Source organism: Ostrinia furnacalis, unplaced genomic scaffold (genome assembly GCF_004193835.3).
Source record: "Ostrinia furnacalis isolate ACB-3 unplaced genomic scaffold, ASM419383v2 OfSCF1232, whole genome shotgun sequence".
Taxonomy (NCBI): domain Eukaryota; kingdom Metazoa; phylum Arthropoda; class Insecta; order Lepidoptera; family Crambidae; genus Ostrinia; species Ostrinia furnacalis.
The window spans coordinates 103,137-123,463 of NW_021131471.1; the positions used below are offsets into that span (position 1 = coordinate 103,137).

The 20,327-nt window shown below is 39.3% G+C and overlaps 1 protein-coding gene across 1 annotated transcript; it reads right to left on the reverse strand.

Moving 5' to 3' along the window:
- Positions 1-12,237: 12,237 nt before the first annotated feature.
- LOC114351971 (uncharacterized) lies at positions 12,238-14,234 on the reverse strand. Its single transcript, XM_028303350.1, has 3 exons — positions 14,141-14,234; positions 13,422-13,504; positions 12,238-12,594 (listed from the first exon to the last, which is right to left on the reverse strand). The coding sequence occupies exons 1-3, from the start codon at positions 14,226-14,228 to the stop codon at positions 12,280-12,282; spliced, it is 486 nt and encodes a 161-aa protein (XP_028159151.1). The 5' UTR covers positions 14,229-14,234; the 3' UTR covers positions 12,238-12,279.
- Positions 14,235-20,327: the final 6,093 nt, after the last annotated feature.

Here is a 20,327-nt window from a genome sequence, read left to right on the forward strand (position 1 = left end):
CCATTGCATATCACGAAGTTTTTTCTATGCATAACAAAGCAGGTAGGATGCAGTTTAGGATGGTACAAAGTGCCTATACACTTTTGCCTTAAAAAGTCCCATTGTTTGTAGATTTGTTCTCTTTTGTTCTTAATGTGATCACGCCAGGTAAATGTTACTGTTGGAAAATCTCATCTTCTTAGGGCAAAGGTATTATGGATAGATGTTAATGGTATTATATTAGAATTAATTAATGATTAAAGATGTGTAGGTTCCTCCTATTGCTGTAGCGAGTGTGTGTAGATGTGGTGAGTACCTAGCTAATAGGGGGCCTACTGTGTAATAGAAGTTTAAATAAAACCGTTGAAGATTTTACACTGCGTTTAATTCAACACTAATAATTAGTTTACGGTACAGAAGAGTAGAATTGAAAGTTACAAGCACTGAGTTATCGAAATAAGAAAATATTAAGAATGATAGATAATGAGATAGAAAGTTAAAATCACAAATTAAAGATCGAGACGTTCCGAGCGGAAAAGGGGCTAGCTAAACGGGCGTGCATTCGCCGTCAGAGTGGTGTCGCGACTGGGCGCTGCGACCGAGCGGTAGCGGATTGATGGCGGCGCGAGGGCATCGATGAAACCGGTTCGGAGCGCCCCGCTACACCGCGCGCGGGCTTGCGCATCCAGCGTCGATGTTGTGTAGTAGGCTGTTTGAAGTTATGCAGTAGCACCAATCTAGGTTTTATGAGTGTCGTTTTGTGGTATGGTCGGAATAAGTAGGTAGTATTTATAGTACACCTACAGTACTCCCCCACCGAGACCGCTACTGCGGGCGATAATGATCAGGAAAACGCACTCTTCTTCCACTTCTTGTAGTCCTCTCAGGCTGCTGGTCTATCAGCTGCGTTGGAGAAGATGCTTGTAGTGAAGGCGATGACTGCGGTGAAGAAGGTAGTTGCGGCGTGATGATGGTCTCCTTTGTCATGAAGGCTGGCTTTATGCGGTCGATACTGACAGTCATGGGCTTTCCTCGCACGTCCAATTTGAAGAATTTTGGATGGCGTTCCAAAACCTTGTATGGCCCCGAGTAAGGTGGTTCCAGAGGTCTTCGGACAAAATCCTGCCTCATGAAAACATAGGTTGCTTCTTTCAGATCGTGAGGCACATAGAAGGGACCTGTTCTATGCCATGAAGTTGGTGTTGGTGAGAGTGTGGCCATGAACTTGCGCAATCGTGTAGCCAAGTCCGTGATGTCATCAGTCTTGTGCGCGTCGGTTGGAACTAGGAACTGCCCCGGTAGCCGCAGAGGTTCGCCGTAGACCAACTCTGCTGATGATGCTTCGATGTCCGCTTTCCATGCACTTCTTATGCCAAGAAGTACCAGAGGAAGGACTTCAGTCCATCGAGGTGTAGCGTGGCACATGATGGCTGCCTTCAGTTGTCGATGGAGTCTCTCTACGATCCCGTTGGCTGCCGGGTGGTAGGCGGTAGTGCGATAGTGGTGTGCGCCCAGCAACGACGAGATGGCTTTGAAAAGGTGAGACTCGAACTGCCGGCCTTGGTCGGTTGTGATCTTGGTAGGACAACCAAACCTGGATATCCATCCAGATACCAGAGCCATGGCGCAGGTTTCAGCTGTGATGTCTTTGATGGGGTACGCCTCAGGCCATCGTGTGAATCGATCAATGGCGGTGAGACAGTACCTGAAATCAGAAGATATTGGTAATGGCCCTACAATATCCAGGTGGATATGGGAAAACCTGGATGTGGGTGTAAGGAAAGAGGATAGTGGAGCAGATGTGTGACGGGTTACTTTAGAGCCTTGGCATTGCAGGCACTCTCTTGTCCACTCTCTACATTGTTTACGTATCCCTGGCCACACAAAGCGCTGCGTGACCAGTCGCACTGTAGCTGTTCTCCCTGGGTGACTTAAGTTATGAACCATGTCAAAAACTTGCCTTCTGAGCGCTGGTGTGACGTAAGGACGCGTAGTGTGAGTTGAGACGTCACAATAAATTTTAACATCTGAATCAGGCATGGTCTTCTTGTGCAACTTGAGAGTCGACCCGTGTTGTAGCAGCTGTTGTAGCTCTAGATCATTATCTTGCTGTTCTGCGAGTAGTTTGTAGTCTATGGTTTGCGTGATTGATTCGATCCTAGACAGGCTGTCAGCAACGACATTTTCCTTACCAGGTATGTACCTTATGTCGGTGGTGAACTGGCTAATAAAATCCAAGTACCTATATTGGCGTGGCGAGCAGGATTCCTTGGGCGTAGAAAACGCAAATGTAAGCGGTTTGTGGTCAGTAAATATGTAGAAATTTCTAGCTTCTATCATAAATCTGAAGTATTTGATTGCTTCGTAAATTGCAAGAAGTTCCCTGTCATACGGGCTGTATTTTACCTGAGCTGGCGCCAACTTATGAGAGAAAAACCCAAGAGGTTCCCATACGTCATTCTTCTTTTGTTGCAACACCGCTCCGATTGCCACGTCAGATGCATCGGTTGCGATTGAGAGTTCGGCCTCGGTTTCAGGGTGTTTCAAGAGTACTGCTTCGGATAGTGACTGTTTGCAGTTTTCGAAGGCTTTGAGAAGGTCATCAGTCATAGTGATTGCGTGCGAACCTTTTACTTTTGGGCCTGCCAGGAGAGCGTTGAGAGCTTGTAATTGTGCTGCTTTTGGGATGAAGCGTCGGTTGAAATTCAGCATTCCTAGGAATCTTCTTAAGTCTTTTACCGTCTTTGGTACTGGATACTCTTGGATTGCTCGAACCTTGTCTGGGATTGGTTGTACTCCTGCGCTAGAAACCTGGTATCCTAGGAATGTTACCTCTTCTTGGCCCCACTTACACTTGGTTGTGTTGATAAGAACTCCGTATTGCTTTAGGCGATCCAGCACCTTGCGTAGGTCGTCCTTGTGACGATTTTTGGAGGGGGAAAAGATTAAGATATCGTCAACGTACCCGTAAGCAAAGCTCTCGAGACCTTGAAGGACTTCGTCTACAAATCTTTGAAAGGTTTGGGCTGCATTGCGAAGTCCAAACCCCATAAATGGGAACTCGTACATTCCAAATGGTGTTGTGATTGCTGTCTTCATAATATCGTCTGGATGCACAGGAATTTGGTTGTATGCTTTGACTAAATCTATTTTAGAAAAGACTGTACATCCAGCCAATTGGTGAGAAAAATCATGAATGTGACGGACTGGATACCTATCTGGGATCGTGCGGGCATTGAGTGATCTGTAGTCTCCGCAGGGTCTCCAGCCGTCGTCTTTCTTTCTCACCATATGTAATGGAGATGACCAGGGACTTTCTGAGCGCCTTGCTGTTCCACCGGCGAGCATGTCGTCGAACTCTTTCTTAGCGGCCTTCAGACGTATGGGATCTAAACGACGTGGTCTGGCGTGTACCGGTGGTCCTGGGGTTGTCCTTATATGATGTACAGTATCATGTTTAATTTCACGAAAAATACCTGTTGGTTTAGTCACCTCCGGGTACTCACGGAGGATGTCGTGGTACTCGCTGTCCCCAGAGATGCTTTTGATTGAAATGATGCTTTCAGGGATCTGCTGTCGTGGTACGGAGACCGAGAGTGAGGTAGTACCATCGATGAGTCTCTGATTTCTGCAATCAACAAGAAGATTATAAAAGCTCAGGAAATCCACGCCAATAATAGGTTTCGATACATCAGCTATTATAAATTTCCAGGAGAATGTGCGTCTTAATCCGAGGTCAAGATGTAGTTGCAGAGGTCCGTAGGTATGTATGACAGTACCGTTAGCTGCAGATAAGTCATATTGTGTTTTAGTACAGGTCATCTTAGTGGCCGACCGAGGAAAAACGCACAAGTCCGAGCCTGTGTCTACAAGGTACTGTACTTTAGTCGGTCGATCGGTGATGAATAGACGGCCTGTAGTTGTTGGGCAGACGTTGGCCGCTACTTCCGGCTGCCCGTGAAGTTTTCCGAAAAATTGCAAGGTTGGTTGCATTTCTTAGCTCTAGCACCAAAATTAAAATGATACCAGCAGTGTGGGTGGTCAGGAGGCGGCTGGCGATTGCGAGATTGGCTGCGTTGGCGGCTGCGGTCACGGCGGCCATCTTGTTGTGACATGGACTGCGGTCGGGAACGTCTGTAAACTTCAGTTGTCAGCTTAGCTACTTGCTTGGTAAGTTCACAAATTTGTTCATTAAGCTTATCATAATTGGGTGATGAAGCTGAAGCTGAAGTGCTCGCTACACTATGGATAGGTGAAGGTGCGGCAATCTCATGAACCCTATCGGCTAATTCTGCTATGTCATCCAATGGTAACTTTGCTTGTGTGGCTACTACAGTCTGTAAAGCATGAGGTAAGCGTCCAGTCCACAAAGTCTGTAAAATATCGTCAGCGACAGATGGGCCAGCTAAATTTCTAAGATGTCGTAAAAATTGTGAAGGTTTACGATCACCCATTTCTTCGTGCATAAATAACTGTTTAAGCTTTTTCTCTTTAGAAGCACTGAGGCGTTTTACAAGCTCGTCTTTAAGTTTCTCAAATTTGCCTGTGACTGGTGGTGATCGTATAACATCTTTTACGTGAGTAGCATAGCACGGATCTAATTGTGACAAAGCATAATAAAATTTCGTGGTATCCTGCGTAATACCAGAAAGAATAAACTGACCTTCAAGTTGTGAAAACCAAAGCTCGGGTTCGTCCGGCCAAAATGGCGGTACTCTCACGCCAACCTTGAATACGTCGCAATCGCTTCTTCCTCCTGCCATATTGCCTCCGCTTCGTTGTCCCAGCGTATCTTCATTTGCATCCTTGCTCATCTTCGTGTTCTTGAAGGGGTCACCAGTTGTAGGTTCCTCCTATTGCTGTAGCGAGTGTGTGTAGATGTGGTGAGTACCTAGCTAATAGGGGGCCTACTGTGTAATAGAAGTTTAAATAAAACCGTTGAAGATTTTACACTGCGTTTAATTCAACACTAATAATTAGTTTACGGTACAGAAGAGTAGAATTGAAAGTTACAAGCACTGAGTTATCGAAATAAGAAAATATTAAGAATGATAGATAATGAGATAGAAAGTTAAAATCACAAATTAAAGATCGAGACGTTCCGAGCGGAAAAGGGGCTAGCTAAACGGGCGTGCATTCGCCGTCAGAGTGATGTCGCGACTGGGCGCTGCGACCGAGCGGTAGCGGATTGATGGCGGCGCGAGGGCATCGATGAAACCGGTTCGGAGCGCCCCGCTACACCGCGCGCGGGCTTGCGCATCCAGCGTCGATGTTGTGTAGTAGGCTGTTTGAAGTTATGCAGTAGCACCAATCTAGGTTTTATGAGTGTCGTTTTGTGGTATGGTCGGAATAAGTAGGTAGTATTTATAGTACACCTACAGATGTTAATATCAATTATACTAATAGTAAAAATAAATATCTGGTACGAGACATGTTTCATGCAGGGGTGACATCTCCTGGCCATCAGAAAGCCCCGATTTCACTCCAGGTAACTTCTTTTTGTGGGGTCACCTTAGGGGTTAAAATATACTCTTAAATCCAACAACCATGCAGCAACTGAAGCTGAACATTCGTCATGAAATCGAATCTATTTCGAGGTTACTCTAACGAAAGTTTTTTAAAATTTTGATTGTCAGATTGGAAGAAAAGTCCGTACAGATGTTATGCGAAAGTCTAGATATATTTCATATTTTATCATCATACTTATTCAATCGTGAGTGCAATTTGTAGGTAATAATTTCATACAACGGTGATTATAAATATACGGTAATTAGTACATGGAAATTATAAAACGATAGTTTTTCTTCAAAATTTCCAAAATCTTCAGCGTATGCAAATACTGTCTTACTACAACGTATGAAGGCTAAAGTACTGAATCTATTTAAATTAACAACGTGGATCTACCTTCAAAAATCGAGTATAAAAATAAGGACATGGTAAATAGAAAAATTGAAAACCAAAGATATGGTAATTATACTCTTACGCAATTCATCGACGGTACGCCAACGCAATAGACGTCTACTTGCTAACAGGTCTTAGAACTAACTAAGGCCTCGCGCCGCGCGCGTAAATGATGTGTCAAATATTATTATTTAGGCTTGTGTGCCCAAAAACAGAAAACGTCACGGGAATTAGGACTTTCGCTCGGACAAGCAGTTTTTTAATTCTAATTATTTACAGAATGGTTCTATTGAATAGATATTTTGCTATGCGTAAGACAATATTTTGTACTCTTTAAAATGTTGAATGGAGTAAACCAAATCTATACGACATAAAAATTACAGCCAAGTTTTAACATTAAGTCGGTGTGCGGACGCGTAACGGTAATTAGAGAACAGAGGTTCATGAAATTAATTAAGTCACAAATACTTAAAATAGAGGCCTATGATTTAATGCACAACTGGATGGGGTTGTTAAGTAACATATAAAAATACTTGCATGTCTCTAATTTGTCATTTTTAACGATTTAACAGCCCGGACACGCAAAAACTAGCTCATCTGAGAATGGCCGCTATACGCTGGACCGAACAAGTGAAATCGGCAGTGGGAGACGGCGTATGTGACTGCACCAGACAGTCTGCCAACAGAGAGAGATGGCGGGAGATCGTGCAGAGAGTTGTATCTGCCTCTACAATCGATGTGAACTACGCCTCAACGTGACCACAATCGCTCTGCCAAGAGCGAAACGAATAAGAAGAAGAGAGAACATTAAAAATCATCCCACAGACTATAGGTAAACTTTTTGTCAGACGATAGTTTGGTCAAGTTGTTAATCAGTATGTTCAAAACACCAATTTGGTATCGGCCGACTAAAAGTCAGTAGTTTTAGTAGATTTACGCGATTGAAACGTTTCTAAACATTAAAATATTATAATTGTGTGTGAAGGTGAACTGTTATTATGTGACATTGAATCATAAATAGACCTGAAAAACTCATTTACTTCTTACAACGACGCCACATCAAGATAACACTGTGGATCTTGTTCAGTTGAATTAAGTGCTATTTTTCAACCAAAATCTGTAACTTAATGTGCTGTCGATGTACCCAAAAACTTAACCGATGTAAAAACGAAGGTAATATTTACGTGACGCGTATCCATCATTTGCTGTGCACTGTAATTTGGCTATCGTCATTAAGTAAATGTTCTGTTAAATTTAGTTCTAAAAGAAAGTATCGTGACGAATATTTTGTCTAAAATACCTTAATTTGGCCAAAGTTGGGAAGGGTACAGCAGGTTTACTGCACTATCACTCATGAGAGGCAGGTAAATGAACTTACCAATTGAATAAATAAATGGATATTCTTGTACGTACACGGGCGTTATCGAATATTTATAGTTGATTAATCCTTCAAGCTCCGCGAATCTAGACACAATAGATAATCAATTGTTATGACATTAATTTATGCCGTCTGGGACTCAATCGGTTAATTAAAGCTATAGTTTGATTTATAAGAAGAAGAAGGCTTAAAACGCGACTGTCTCTATTGGCATTCGACCAGCTTGTGTTCCTTTTCCTTGGGACTCTAGTTGTCTCTGAACTAGCAAGATTTTGATGTCGTGAGACAGATTAACGATATCGTTGCAGTTCCTAATAGACTAGTTACTAGTCTATTATTCTACTAATCTACTAGTCACTAGTAGATTAGTAGGTCAATGAGAAGAGATCGCTTCATTGAGATTGCATGTTTGGTTCTTCTAAAGCCTGGTCCGTGAGCACGTAGAATCCCGTCCAATGACCCCAAGCTACCCATCCTTATCGCTCGCGCGTAATTATATTGCTGTCGCGACTGTGCGACGCGCGCGCCCACAGTGAGTGTGCGAGCGCGACAGCAACATAATTACGTGCGAGCGACAAGGATGGGCAGCTTGGGGTCATTGGACGGGATTCTACGTGCTCACGGACCAGGCTTTACTCACGTGTGAAAGAAGAACGTTCGTATAACATGAACCTACTCCCTGCCCCCAATTATGATGCGTCCAATTTTTCCGTCTCACGCCACAAGGGCGACAATTTCGCCGGGACAACAGTCATTAATACCCAAAGCAATTTGACCCCATTTATGCAACACCAAGTAAAATTGTGCCGTGTAAGTTCGAGATTTACGATGAAGTCATTACGTTTTATGGGCCATAATTGATAGAGATAACATCTCAGGGCCACTGAAATTGCAAAGTGGGGTTTGAAGCACGTTGAACTCAGAGACGCGCATTAGTGTAAGAAAAATTGCCTTTATTACCATAAACGACTGGCGTTGTAGTTATTAATTACGGAATTTTATAGACTCACAACACGCGAGTTTCTTTCATGTTTTCACAAATATTTTTTTTTTACCCGAAACAGTGGCTATTAAGTGCGCAACAGCCAAAATGTATTTAAAAACAAAACATAAATATTGACTTATCCGTAATCACTGTTCCGTGTTGGAATAGTAGGTTTAATGACCAAGTTTATTAAACCGATGAAATTTAAGTTTACTGACTTAGGCTGAGTTGCACCACCTAACTTTAACGGTAACTATAACGATAACTGGTGCTATTTGTATGGAGTATGACAGATTTTTGACGTTTGTTAAAGTTAAAGTAAGATGCTGCAACCCAGCTTAAATAACTTTGTCATTATTTACGTCGACTGAAAGGAAACTATCATACAACTTAAAAGGATTAAACACCAACAAACAATTAATAACTTTTTGGAATCGTATATTTTCTACTTTACAATAGCTTTTTAAAGTATTATTTTATATTTTATACTTAGTAACAGGGGGTAGCATAGCGTCAGCCTAATTTTCAAACTGCTTATGTTCATTTGTGCAAACTTTACAGGAGGAAATAAAAACTGTTTATTTTTCATAGATAAGGTACTAATTGAAATATGATGTAGGTACTAATTGATTAATTTCAATTGGTAATTAAATTCAATTAATTCAATAACTTTTATATTACTGCCATTTATAAAACCTAGTTTCTGCAATTGGTTAAATCTGAAAGCTTTTGTAACTTTTGTTCTTTTGGCCACACATGCCGCGCGCAATTGGAAAAGTAGAGTTGTACATTCGCTACATTATTCCTACTTAAGTAGCAGAAAGAAACTCATAAAATACGTGTGTTTTACTTAGCTGTATATTAAGTTATGTTCTTGTTTCCCCGTCTAATAACAGGCGAAATGTTTCAGTTGACAAACTTTACAGTTAGACTTGGAATTAAAGCTCTAATGGTTCTTTATTAGAGCGAGATTGTTCTGGAAAACAACTTTGCTACGTGTTCGCTACATTTCTTGGTCGGAGTGGGTATTTACTTTATCTGATTACAATTAATTAGCCACCCGTTGGGGTCGACTGTGCACGATATTTCGACATATTGGAGCTATATGTAATATCTCATTTATTTAGGCAAGCATACAATCATACAATGATTTTTCAACGACGGAAATCCTGAGAGTTGAAATAACATATCATGTCATTTACTTAATATCCACTGTACTACTACTACGACTCTTTCGCCCGTTTTCACAAACATTACTATGAGGTCTCACAGTGCGCGTGGACGCACAGGGTGACACACGAACCAATCACAGAGCTCTATTCAACGCTGTGCGTTCGATTTGCTGCTTCACTTAAGCAAGCATCATTTGTGAATATTTAAATAATGTGAATAATTTACCAGAGGCGATTGGAAAATTTGATTAGTTTGGTATGCATGGTTTAAAAGACTGAATCCTAATATACTCCATGAGCATGAAATCATAGTCATTCTGGAAATAATTCCCGTTCAGGTGAGCAGCAGAAGCAGTCCTTTCTAAATATCTGCTCAAGTGTCTGTATTGGCAATCTTAATTAAAAGTATCCCTAATTTAAATAAAACCAACTTTTGTTCCACTCGCTGGATTAAAATAGCCTCGGTAACCACACGATAATATTGCTCCACGATATATCCGCAAACTTATGTTTCTTTTCCATAAGCGTAAGTGAAACTGAAAACAACGTATCTACTCTGCATCGACACGACTAGATTTGCGATAGCAAACCCCTAGAAACTATCACTTTTTGTTGACACTGCTAAGTGTGTGCTACCATATAACCGCATATGTTTGTTTAGAACCTGCTCCCAGTACGTGAGGGGAGTTTCATCAAACTTGTGTCCCAACGCGGCGCGCTAATATATTTATGGGCAGGTAGCAACTTGTTAGGTAAAGAGCACTACAAAATTAATGGCGTCCTTTGCTTTAAGAGCTGCAAGTTTATACGAGCCAACTTGGTGAACTTATGATTAATGATATCGAGCAGTCCGCAAACAAGAAATGTTTGGCCGAACGCTGATATCCTGAAATTCGAATGGTGAGTTTAGCTGGAAGTTTAAATTGGAGGAATAAACGAGATCTGGTAATTTCAAGGACGAAATTGTCTAGAAAACGGTAAACATTTATCCCTCTCAATATTTTAGTGAAACCCTATGTACCTACATTTTATCTTCCCACGCATAATGGTTCTTTGATAATTTGCTGGCCTTCTATCTATGTCCACGATGTGTAGTGTAGGTATGTTTAGTAGTGTAACTTATCGAGTGGACGCCTAGCAAAAGAGCCACTTTTGACAGCGTAAATAAACATAATTATTTTTAATGGATCAATTGTACTTATGTAACTTCAATTTTAGGTAATTTACTATGAAGACACTGAAACGGACACGACTACTTTAAATCTCTGATAAGGACCTCGCTACTGAATGCTTCATAGCAGTGAAAGTATTTATGACTATTCTTCAAGATAACACTTACTTACCTACTTCCATTTATTACCCATTTCAGAAGCAATTAAATTCTTTTTCCAATCTTCTATCAATATTGCTTAAATTTACTGACCAAGGTTAATAGTCGAATCATTAGCGGCAGAAAGGTCCGAGAGCTATGCTCATAGAACTACCCTCAAGTAGTTAGCAACCGATAAATTCAAGTGCTGTCCTATATACGGCGTATGGAGGAGATTGGATAAGTTTATACGGCCCTGCAGATTGTTTGACGAGGCCCTCACCGTTTACGACGAGCCTCTGCCCTCACAAATTATCTCAATTATCCTGCCTACAACTTACAACGTTATTTGTCAAGTTCCCGCGTAAAACTTCGCTTCAAGATGAGATTGATGGCTCGTCCAGAAGACGTAATTGCTAGGTAACGGTTTGATTAACTGTTCCTTTTGGAACAGGTTTTCTTTAAATTAGTCCTGTAACTATTACCTATCTAATCTCAAAGTAACGTGTAACGTAAGGAATGGATTACGCTGGTATAGTGTCGATTAATAATACTATTTAAAGACTTTGTAAGTCGTTACAGTCTGAAATAGCTCAATGAGGCTATCTTTTTAGCGCTCACCAGTTAGTGCCATTGTAGAATAACACCCGCATTCAAAAACATTACTATGAGGTCTCACAGTGCGAGTGGACGCACATGGGACCACATGAATCACAGAGCTCTATTCAACGCTGTGTGTTCGATTTTTGCTCCACTTAAGCAAGCATCGTTTGTGAATATGGGCGTAAGGTCCTGTCACTCGTTAGTGCTAACTAGTAAGCGCTATAATAGTGGTAGGAAGACTATCATTTATTTAATTTTGCATTTACCAGGATCACGCCGCTGTATAGTAAGGTCCTGTCACTTGCCAGTGGTGCCAACTGTTGAGCACAAAAACGATAGCCCCTGAATAGATTGACAGCTTTATGTACCCTCCGGAGTCAATCAATCATTTTTGTATCCAAAATAATGGGATTCATTTTTGTATGTGGATAACCGATTAGCTGGGTAAGGGTTATACTAACTTGTCTCTTCCTCTATTTTTGTATAGAAGCAGACGACATTATAGCAGTTTTAATATTAAGTATACAATGGAATGGACCGACTACAACTAACCATTTAAAAACATGATAATAGAAAATAATAACGATAAAATAATAGTCTAGACGTTGTTATGTTTAAAGTCTCAAACGATTTTGTTTTATGCAAAGAGAGAACTGGTTTGTAACTTTAATGATTACTGGAGGCCTCATTACCATATCTTTGTAGTTTTTGGGACGTGGTAACAATTAATTTGTAAGCTGATAACGCATAATTGAAGTCAGGTTTTTCAAAAGTGACTTAAACCACAAATCCTCGAACCTGGTCTCCGTCTCCAGATCCGCAGGTTGTGTGGACATCTACGCGGACGAAGTCGCGGGCAAATGCTAGTGGGAAAATAAAAATAAAGAATATTTTTTCATGCTGCTGTAATTATTTTGAAATTATATTTTCCGTTAAAGAAAAGCAGTTGTGGTTACTCCTGGTCACCAAAGCTCAGCCCAGGCGCGCTGGCGGCGCTGACGGCACTGACGACGGGCCGGGCGGCGGGCCTGGCGGCGGGCCGGGCGGCGGGCCGGGCGGCGTGCTGGACGGCAGGCAGGGACTCGGCGGCGGACGCGCCGTAGGAGTTGTAGCAGTACAGCGTGACGTACACGGCCGCGTGGTTATGCAGGCTGCCCGTGCGCACCACGATCGCCTCCACCAGGCTTTTCAACGTTACTGAGGGCGATGCGTTATAGTCGCAGGCAACGACTTTCGTGCCTTGAAGTTGCGTACCCACAGGACACACCTGCATAAATTCGATGGATAAAGAAACCGACCGTGTTTCTGGGCCCTACTTCCAAACCAGAAATACATAATACATGCCTTAGCGCTCCTGCACACAACGCCGCCACCGCGCCGCCACTGCTGCCGCTGTGCAAAGGCGCGGGGCGGCGCGGCGGCGGCGTCGTGTGCAGGAGCGCTTAGGCAGTTCAATTTTTTCAAATTGTTTATTTAAAATTTAGTTTGAGAAGCGACTCTATTCGCTAAGAAATTTGAATAACGACAGAAATACTTGTAGTATTTTGAGGTGGAGCTAAGGCTCGAACTAGTGTAAGTACTTTATGCTCACTAAGGAGCTAGTTTCTATCCTGACCATGAGTCGAAGAGCCCCAGGATATGAATCCTCGGCATGGGAGCGGTGCCTTACAACTGCTACTCCCCACCCGTACACTGAGCAACCAAACAGTTAATTAGTTGTGTCTAAAGAGCGGCTTCTCACTATAGGCTTTATACAGAAGGCCAAAGTTGCACAGCATGCTATGGAGAGGGCTATGCTCGGTGTTTCTTTACGAGGAGATCGAATCAGAAATGAGGAGATCCGTAAACGAACTAAAGTCGCTAACATAGCCCGACGGATTAGCAAGCTGAAGTGGCAATGGGCAGGGCACATAGTACGCAGAACTGACGGCCGATGGGGCAGCAAGGACATCATAAAAGTAGCAGGGAAGCGCTGGACGCAGACCGCTACCAATAAACATGGAAAGCATTGGGGGAGGCCTATGTTCAGCAGTGGACGTCCTATGGCTGAAATGATGATGATGATGATGATGATGAAAGAGCGGCAATACTTACGTTAATTATATCAACTCTATGTGTCTGAACGTTAGGTGGTAACCCAACAACTGGCAAGTCGATCACATGTCCATATAAAGATCCTGAAAATTAAATTACGATCTCATTAATTGTAATTTAAATAGGTATTTTAATGAAAGTTGAATAACGTTTTAAGGGTTGTATCTATGTATAAAGATAGGATGTTAGAAACTTAAAAACCAATTGCAATATTTTAGTATTGATTTCTAGTCGCAAATGTACGACTGACTGAACGTTTATTATTATACAAAAAGTAGTCTAGCTAAAGCCCAGAAGTAGAGCATCACTAGGACGATCCAAATCACCGCGACTCTTGATAGTTTTCGAGTTATGTTTTTTTTTACAACATACAGGCATTATAACTTTTTTTTAGTTTACATTCATGATATGGATGTAAATACTTCTGAATCAGCTAGGCCTAGTATTCATCTAATAATAATAAATAATCATCCTTCTAGCGCAGTCGGGTAAAAAATCAGGCACGTACCTTATTCTATTCGCGCCACAGTGACCAGTGCCGAAGCACAAAAATTTTAAACAATCATAACTCGAAAACTATCAAGAAACCTGGGGTGATTCGGATAGCTCTAGTGATGCTCTACTTCTGGGCTTTAGCTTGACACTACTTTTTGGGACACCCTGTATAATTACAAACTCCTGTGTGACGTTTGTTTGTACTAAGTCTGATTTAAGTTTACCTTTAGTTGCTTCAGAGCAGTAGGATTGCGCGCTGGCGACAGCTAGCAGCGCGAACAGCGCAATCAGGGCGGCGGCGCGAAGACACATTCTGGAAGCGGGAGTGGCACGTTCTACTTAGATACCTCAGTGTGGAAGTTTTATATACCAATCTCCAAGGCAATTACATGACCAATATCAAATCGACTGCAGCAATAAACAAAGTCGTAAGTGAAAAATCGCTACTTTTCAGGAGTGCCATTTAAAGTTTAAAACTAACACAAAATTGATATTAGTTTACGAATTAAAACAAAATTCGGTATGGTTAAATACTGTTGAGTATGCTAGAAGATAGTAAGATTTTTTTTTAAATAATTAACAGGAAATATGAAAAAAAGCACATGCTACATGATTAACCGTAAGAAGACCAAGCAAAAATGTCGGAAATGGTACACCCGACATTGTTTATCCGAGTTTCAATTGTCAATTTAGTCGGATGTGGAACATCCTACAATGTTGATCGGGATTTTCATTTGAACATGTCGGAAGTGGGACATCCGACACAAATAATTAATAAAATAAAAATCCGTTAATACTGTGGGTTCTGACCCATAGTACATTGTTAACTGTCCAGTAAAGTTTTTAACATTCTTGTAATAATTGTAATTGTGTCTTGTATTAATTCTTGTTATTCGGAGAAATGCATTAAAACAATCAAATCGAAAAAAGAACATCGAGCATGCGTCCTTCCCTGCAACAAAGTTGGAACTGGCAGATCCACGCGGGCGCACGAATGCTCGCCTCCCTCGTGCGTCCCGGGAATAAACGTAGTAATATAACTACTTAAATTATTAATCGAAAGCTATGAAAATATACGACTTTATTCCACGTCAAATTGTGTTGCAATTTTGTGAGGCCAGAGATATGGATATTTTAATTCTTTTAATGCAAAAAAACGAAAATCGCCACAATGTAGATCCGACTTTGTTAACAGCTGCAGTCGAAATGCAAGCACAAATTGATATTAATATGTGTTTTATTACGCGGTCAATTTAAAACAACACCCTATCAGGCGATAAGTAATGTTAATAAAACAAAATCAAAAAGTAAAATACAATTGAATTTCTATATTTATAAAAGTAATTTTAGTCGACATAACTTTAAAGCCTAAAACTAATAAAATACGTCAATAAGTAGCTACTTTATGATGTTAAGAAAACCACTTATTTCTATACATATTTATAGATATAAGTTTACAATGTTAAGGAACAAAGGCAAAATATATTTAGTGGTAGTACAAACAAAGTACTTAGGTATACCTACATATAGTACGAGAATTGCTATTTTGTATGGAGAATTTAATGAACTTTTTCTCCATTAAATCAAATCAGATCATTTATTATTATAATATGAAACACTATCTATTATTAGTTTTATTTATTCCATATTTTTAAAATTAAATGGTTTTGTATTGTTGCAGCTAGAAGTTCACATTACTTAGTCTATTTGTCAGGGTAGCTGCGTAAATAATTGCTTTCTAATTATTGTGCATTGGACATGCCTAACTAGTAAATAATATTATGAGTAATGCCATTGTTTTTTACTTTGTGTATTCATTTTACACGGCTAATAAAACTATTGTGTGAACAAAATAATATGCACAATTAAGCACATGCACAGCCTTCTAAATATGGGTATTTATCACTACACTAGATATGCCCGCGCGCGACTTCGTACGCGTGACAATACATATTTCCCGCCTTTAAAACATTTTTCTTTGCTGCTCCGCCTATTATTAGTTATAGGTTGATGTTATACAAAAAGCCTTCCTCGATAAATGGCCTATCTAACACAATAAGATTTTTCCAAATCGAACCAGTAGTTCCTGAGATTAGCGCCTTCAAACAAACTGTATCTGTACGATTTCTCGCGCTAAACTCAAATGCCTGAATATGGATTTCATGCAGTTTTTTTTACCAACAGATTTAAGAAGGTTTAGGTATCTTCTGTATTTATCCGTCAGACACATTTATTTTGATTTTTTTTCGTAATAACAATTAATAGCACTACGCTATTGATTTACCTCAACATACTATTCGATTATGATTGAAAAAAAAAATGTGTCCAATGTTTTCTTATTATCTGTTTAACGGACTAAATAGAATTTCTATTTTATTACCCAGTCATCATCCCAATTGGGCAAAAGTTAGCATAGCTACATAAGATGCCACATCACAATGTTTAGTTTGATGTGAAACTTTATTTAGTGCGACTATACAACACCAAGTAAAATGTCAAAAGGGTATTATTGTTATTAAATACTATCGGCCTATAAAGCCTTTAATGATTCCATCACAGGCGCTGGCTAGAATAACCCAAGTAATACCAGGTAGTCCAATTTCGCCTCTGACCTTCACGTCGTAATAGATTAAATTGCGGTTCCCTTAATTAACGCCAAATAAACGTCATTTACTTAGGCAGCCGTAACAGAATCTTTATTTTTACTTAATGTTTTTATTTTGTACAGTCCAACCTTTATTACGGCAATAATTTTAATTTATCTCCAATTATGTTCACAGGATATCTTTATGACCTTCGGAATACTTTAGCACATAATGAGCGTAATGAACAATGGTTTAATGACAATTAATTTGCTAGTAAAATGCGTTAAAATAATGTGTTATGGGATGTTATTGTGCAATGCTTCAGGCTTAAAAGGCGGATAAGTACCCACATGACAATAAAATCATGATTCAGTGGGCAGTGATCCGCTTACGACACTACAGTATATTCTGGGGGATATTTGGAGCCCTTATACTAAAGTAAATATATTATAATATTTATATACTATCTATTTATACACTGTAAACCTACAGAGGTTAACTTTCCCCCGGGACAAACTTGATCTTCACTGGTAGGGTTTTTATTTGTGATCAAGCTGTAGATCCTGGCTACACAGGAGTTGCAGCGGTAGGAACGAGAGATGGGAATAGTCCCGTCCTATAATGTTAAGAAAATAATCCTAATAATTCTTACAGAAATAATAAAACCATACAATAATTACACGCATGATGTTTGTGCTTGAACTCTTGCGAATATGTCTCAAGTAAGAGGTATTTCGTGTTATTTCATCGAAAGGGCAGTTAAATAAAATTCTTTGAGTTTCGTAGTGTTATGAAAACTCGAAAATATTTTGACAAGTTTGGCCTCAAAAATAATAGAATTGGCTACCAAATATATTATACAAATATACACAAAATAACAAAAAGAAACTGTAATTGACGTCACATATTATTTATTTAGGTATTAAAAGAACCGTTAAATTACAGCTTTATTAAATGTTATTGGATCAGGTGTTCTTTTCAATTCACTGCGAGAGTAAATTGTTAAAATATACGGCGTGAGAATTACGCACTCAGAATAAAAAGGGGCCTGTCCATTACTTGCTATAAATTATTTTTGGACTCCTTTTTAATTTACTGTTCATTGTCTGAAAAAAAGCTAAGCCTTTATAATTATGTATGTGTAATAATTGACATTATCTATACATCTATACTTCTATAGTTATATTATAAATGCGAAAGTAACTCTGTCTGTCTGTCTGTCTGAGTTAGATTAGATTTCACGCCTAAACCACTGAACCAATTTTGATGAAAGGCATATAGTGATAGTTTGAGTCCCGGGAAAGGACATAGGATAGTTTTTATTCCGGTTTTTGAAACAGGGACGCGCAAGTCTTTCTGTGACAGCCAAAATGCCACGCGGGCGAAGCCGCGGGCGGAAAGCTAGCAAGGGAATAAATAATAAAATAGGCAATCTAAATAGTTAAATACGTTTACAAATATAAATATCTTAAAAAATCTATATTCATAAACATAGTCACTTTTTTTTCTGACAATATGAGAATATTCTTAATTCCTTGTAGAAAAACCTTAGTAAGAACCTTTGTATACGAACACGAAATTTGAATTTAGAAACAAAATATACTATAAAATTCAAGCTATTATTTTAAAATACTGTTGATACAGCTGTTTAGGCATACTACTACATATAAATGCAAAAAAATCTGACTGTTTGTAACATTTTCACTCTTGAAACGGTGAAGTGACGATTGCTGTAGGAGTTAATATTAACCCTAGAGAACGACATGAGCTACTTTTCTTCGGACGAAATCTCGGAGCGTTGAAATTTCATATACAGATTCCATGTTTTTTGAAGTGTGAGATATGGAAATTCATGGCGGATGAGTCCGCGTGCAGAATATTGTATAATCATAAAGGTTACAGACGATATCTAACTTCCTTGACGACCCAGTGTCATGTTTTATAATACCAGTACCAGTTTTCTGCAGTCTGGTTTTAAATTTGGTCGTGTGTAGTGGAATACATAGCAATGAGAATAGCATCGATTTTGTTCATAATCCTTGCAGTAATGATAGAATTAGTGCGCAGTGCGGTTAGTGTGGTTTTTGGTGTAGCTTCCTAACGAATATACACGGTTTTGTGCTTAGTTTATTTATAACTAGCGGCCGCCCACGACTTCGTACGTGTGGATCCCGTTTTACCCCCTTAGGGGTGGAGTTTCGTAAAATACTTTCTTAGGGGATGCCTACGTCATAACATCTACCTGCATGCCAAATTTCAGCCCGATCCGTCCAGTGGTTTGGGCTGTGCGTTGATAGATCACTATGTCAGTCTGTCAGTCAGTCAGTCACCTTTGAGTTATAATATTTATATTGTAGATTGGCGAATTGGTTTACTATTGTCACCACAAGGGTGCCTTGTTAACAATAATCAGCAATATAATGTTATTGACGAACAGTGTAATGTTTTGATTTTTTTTTGTGATCTTGACAGTTTAGACAGTTGATATGTTATGTTTCTCTCAGTTACCGTACTCTCTATTTTTACCGTAATATAAAAAAAAAAGGATAAAGACAGTGACAAAATATTCACGCTTCATTTTTATTATTTCAGAATATTCGCGCGAAACGCAGCGCCGAGTCCCGTAAGTAAATGTACTCAAAAAGTACTCATATTCAGACATATCTAATCTAAAAATGCACACGTTAAAATTGAAAAGAATTAAGTAATTAAATAAATAAGTTATTTTTAATAAAAAAAGCGTGGAGATTATGGTAAAAGTCACACAGTCTAGCAGTGGTTTGTAACGGTCCGTTGACGATGACCACGACGATGATGATGATGATGATTTATTCTGAAATCTGTGTTACAGTGATTGGCTCTACCAACCTTGGCGCAACGACCACCTTTGGCGAGCAAGGGGTGGCAGACTGTTTGGCGCTGGGCAATCCTCCTTGGAAGTGTTACACAGAACAGACTGGTATCAACCCTAACTGGTGACAAGAAGGAACAACAAACACGCGCAACTTAGCATTTTTTGTATATTTATAGTTTTTCTTGGAGTGCCAATGACTGAGGATCTAGGTTTTGTAGTGATTTTCATGTGATTTAGTATTAATCTTGAATATGACAACAATACCATGGGATGAGTTATGGAGTGGAATAGAGCAACTATGAGTTTTGTCGTACCTAATAACTAAACTAAACCCTACAAAGAAACTAATAATGCGATTATGATAATAATATTATTTTAGTTTTTCTTATTTTTTGTAATAATATTACAATAAGATTAATTAATTAGATTAATAATCTAATTTGCATTTTTCTTGTAAATAAGTAAATGTATTGATTATTTGATAGATTGTAAAAGTTGTCAAAATTTTAACCAGTGACTTGATATTTCTGATTTGAACCCAGTGTTTTAATGCAAAAATATGGATTTTATAAAATAATATGTTTCAGCAACTTAATGTAAGGCCACAATCATAATAATAATATGCTGAATATTAACTAATCAATGTGACTTAAAACAAAAATGTTGTGAGGTAAAATGTAATGTAATGTTGGCTGTAACTTTGAACGCATGTCAAATTGAGATTAATATAAAACTTTTATATCGTATACCTAAAAAAGTCGCAGGATGCTTAAAATTTCGGACTTCAAAGTTTCAACAACCCTAGAAAAGTTGTCGTACTACAAAGTTAGCCAACAACTTCTCATCTTCTTTTTGTGAACTCAAGTATGTTTTTACTTTTGTTTATTCGACCTTTTTTCGAACTTAAATTTAAATTCATGATGTTTTTTATGTTTATTTGCAACAACCCTATACAGGGTGTCCCAAAATTTG

Coding starts and splice junctions, on each gene's coding strand:
- LOC114351971 (XM_028303350.1), bottom strand. CDS start 14,228: ATGTGTCTTCGCGCCGCCGCCCTGATTGCGCTGTTCGCGCTGCTAGCT. Junction 13,505..14,140: donor CTGCTCTGAAGCAACTAAAG/GTAAACTTAAAT, acceptor TTTAATTTTCAG/GATCTTTATATGGACATGTG. Junction 12,595..13,421: donor ATAGAGTTGATATAATTAAC/GTAAGTATTGCC, acceptor GAATTTATGCAG/GTGTGTCCTGTGGGTACGCA.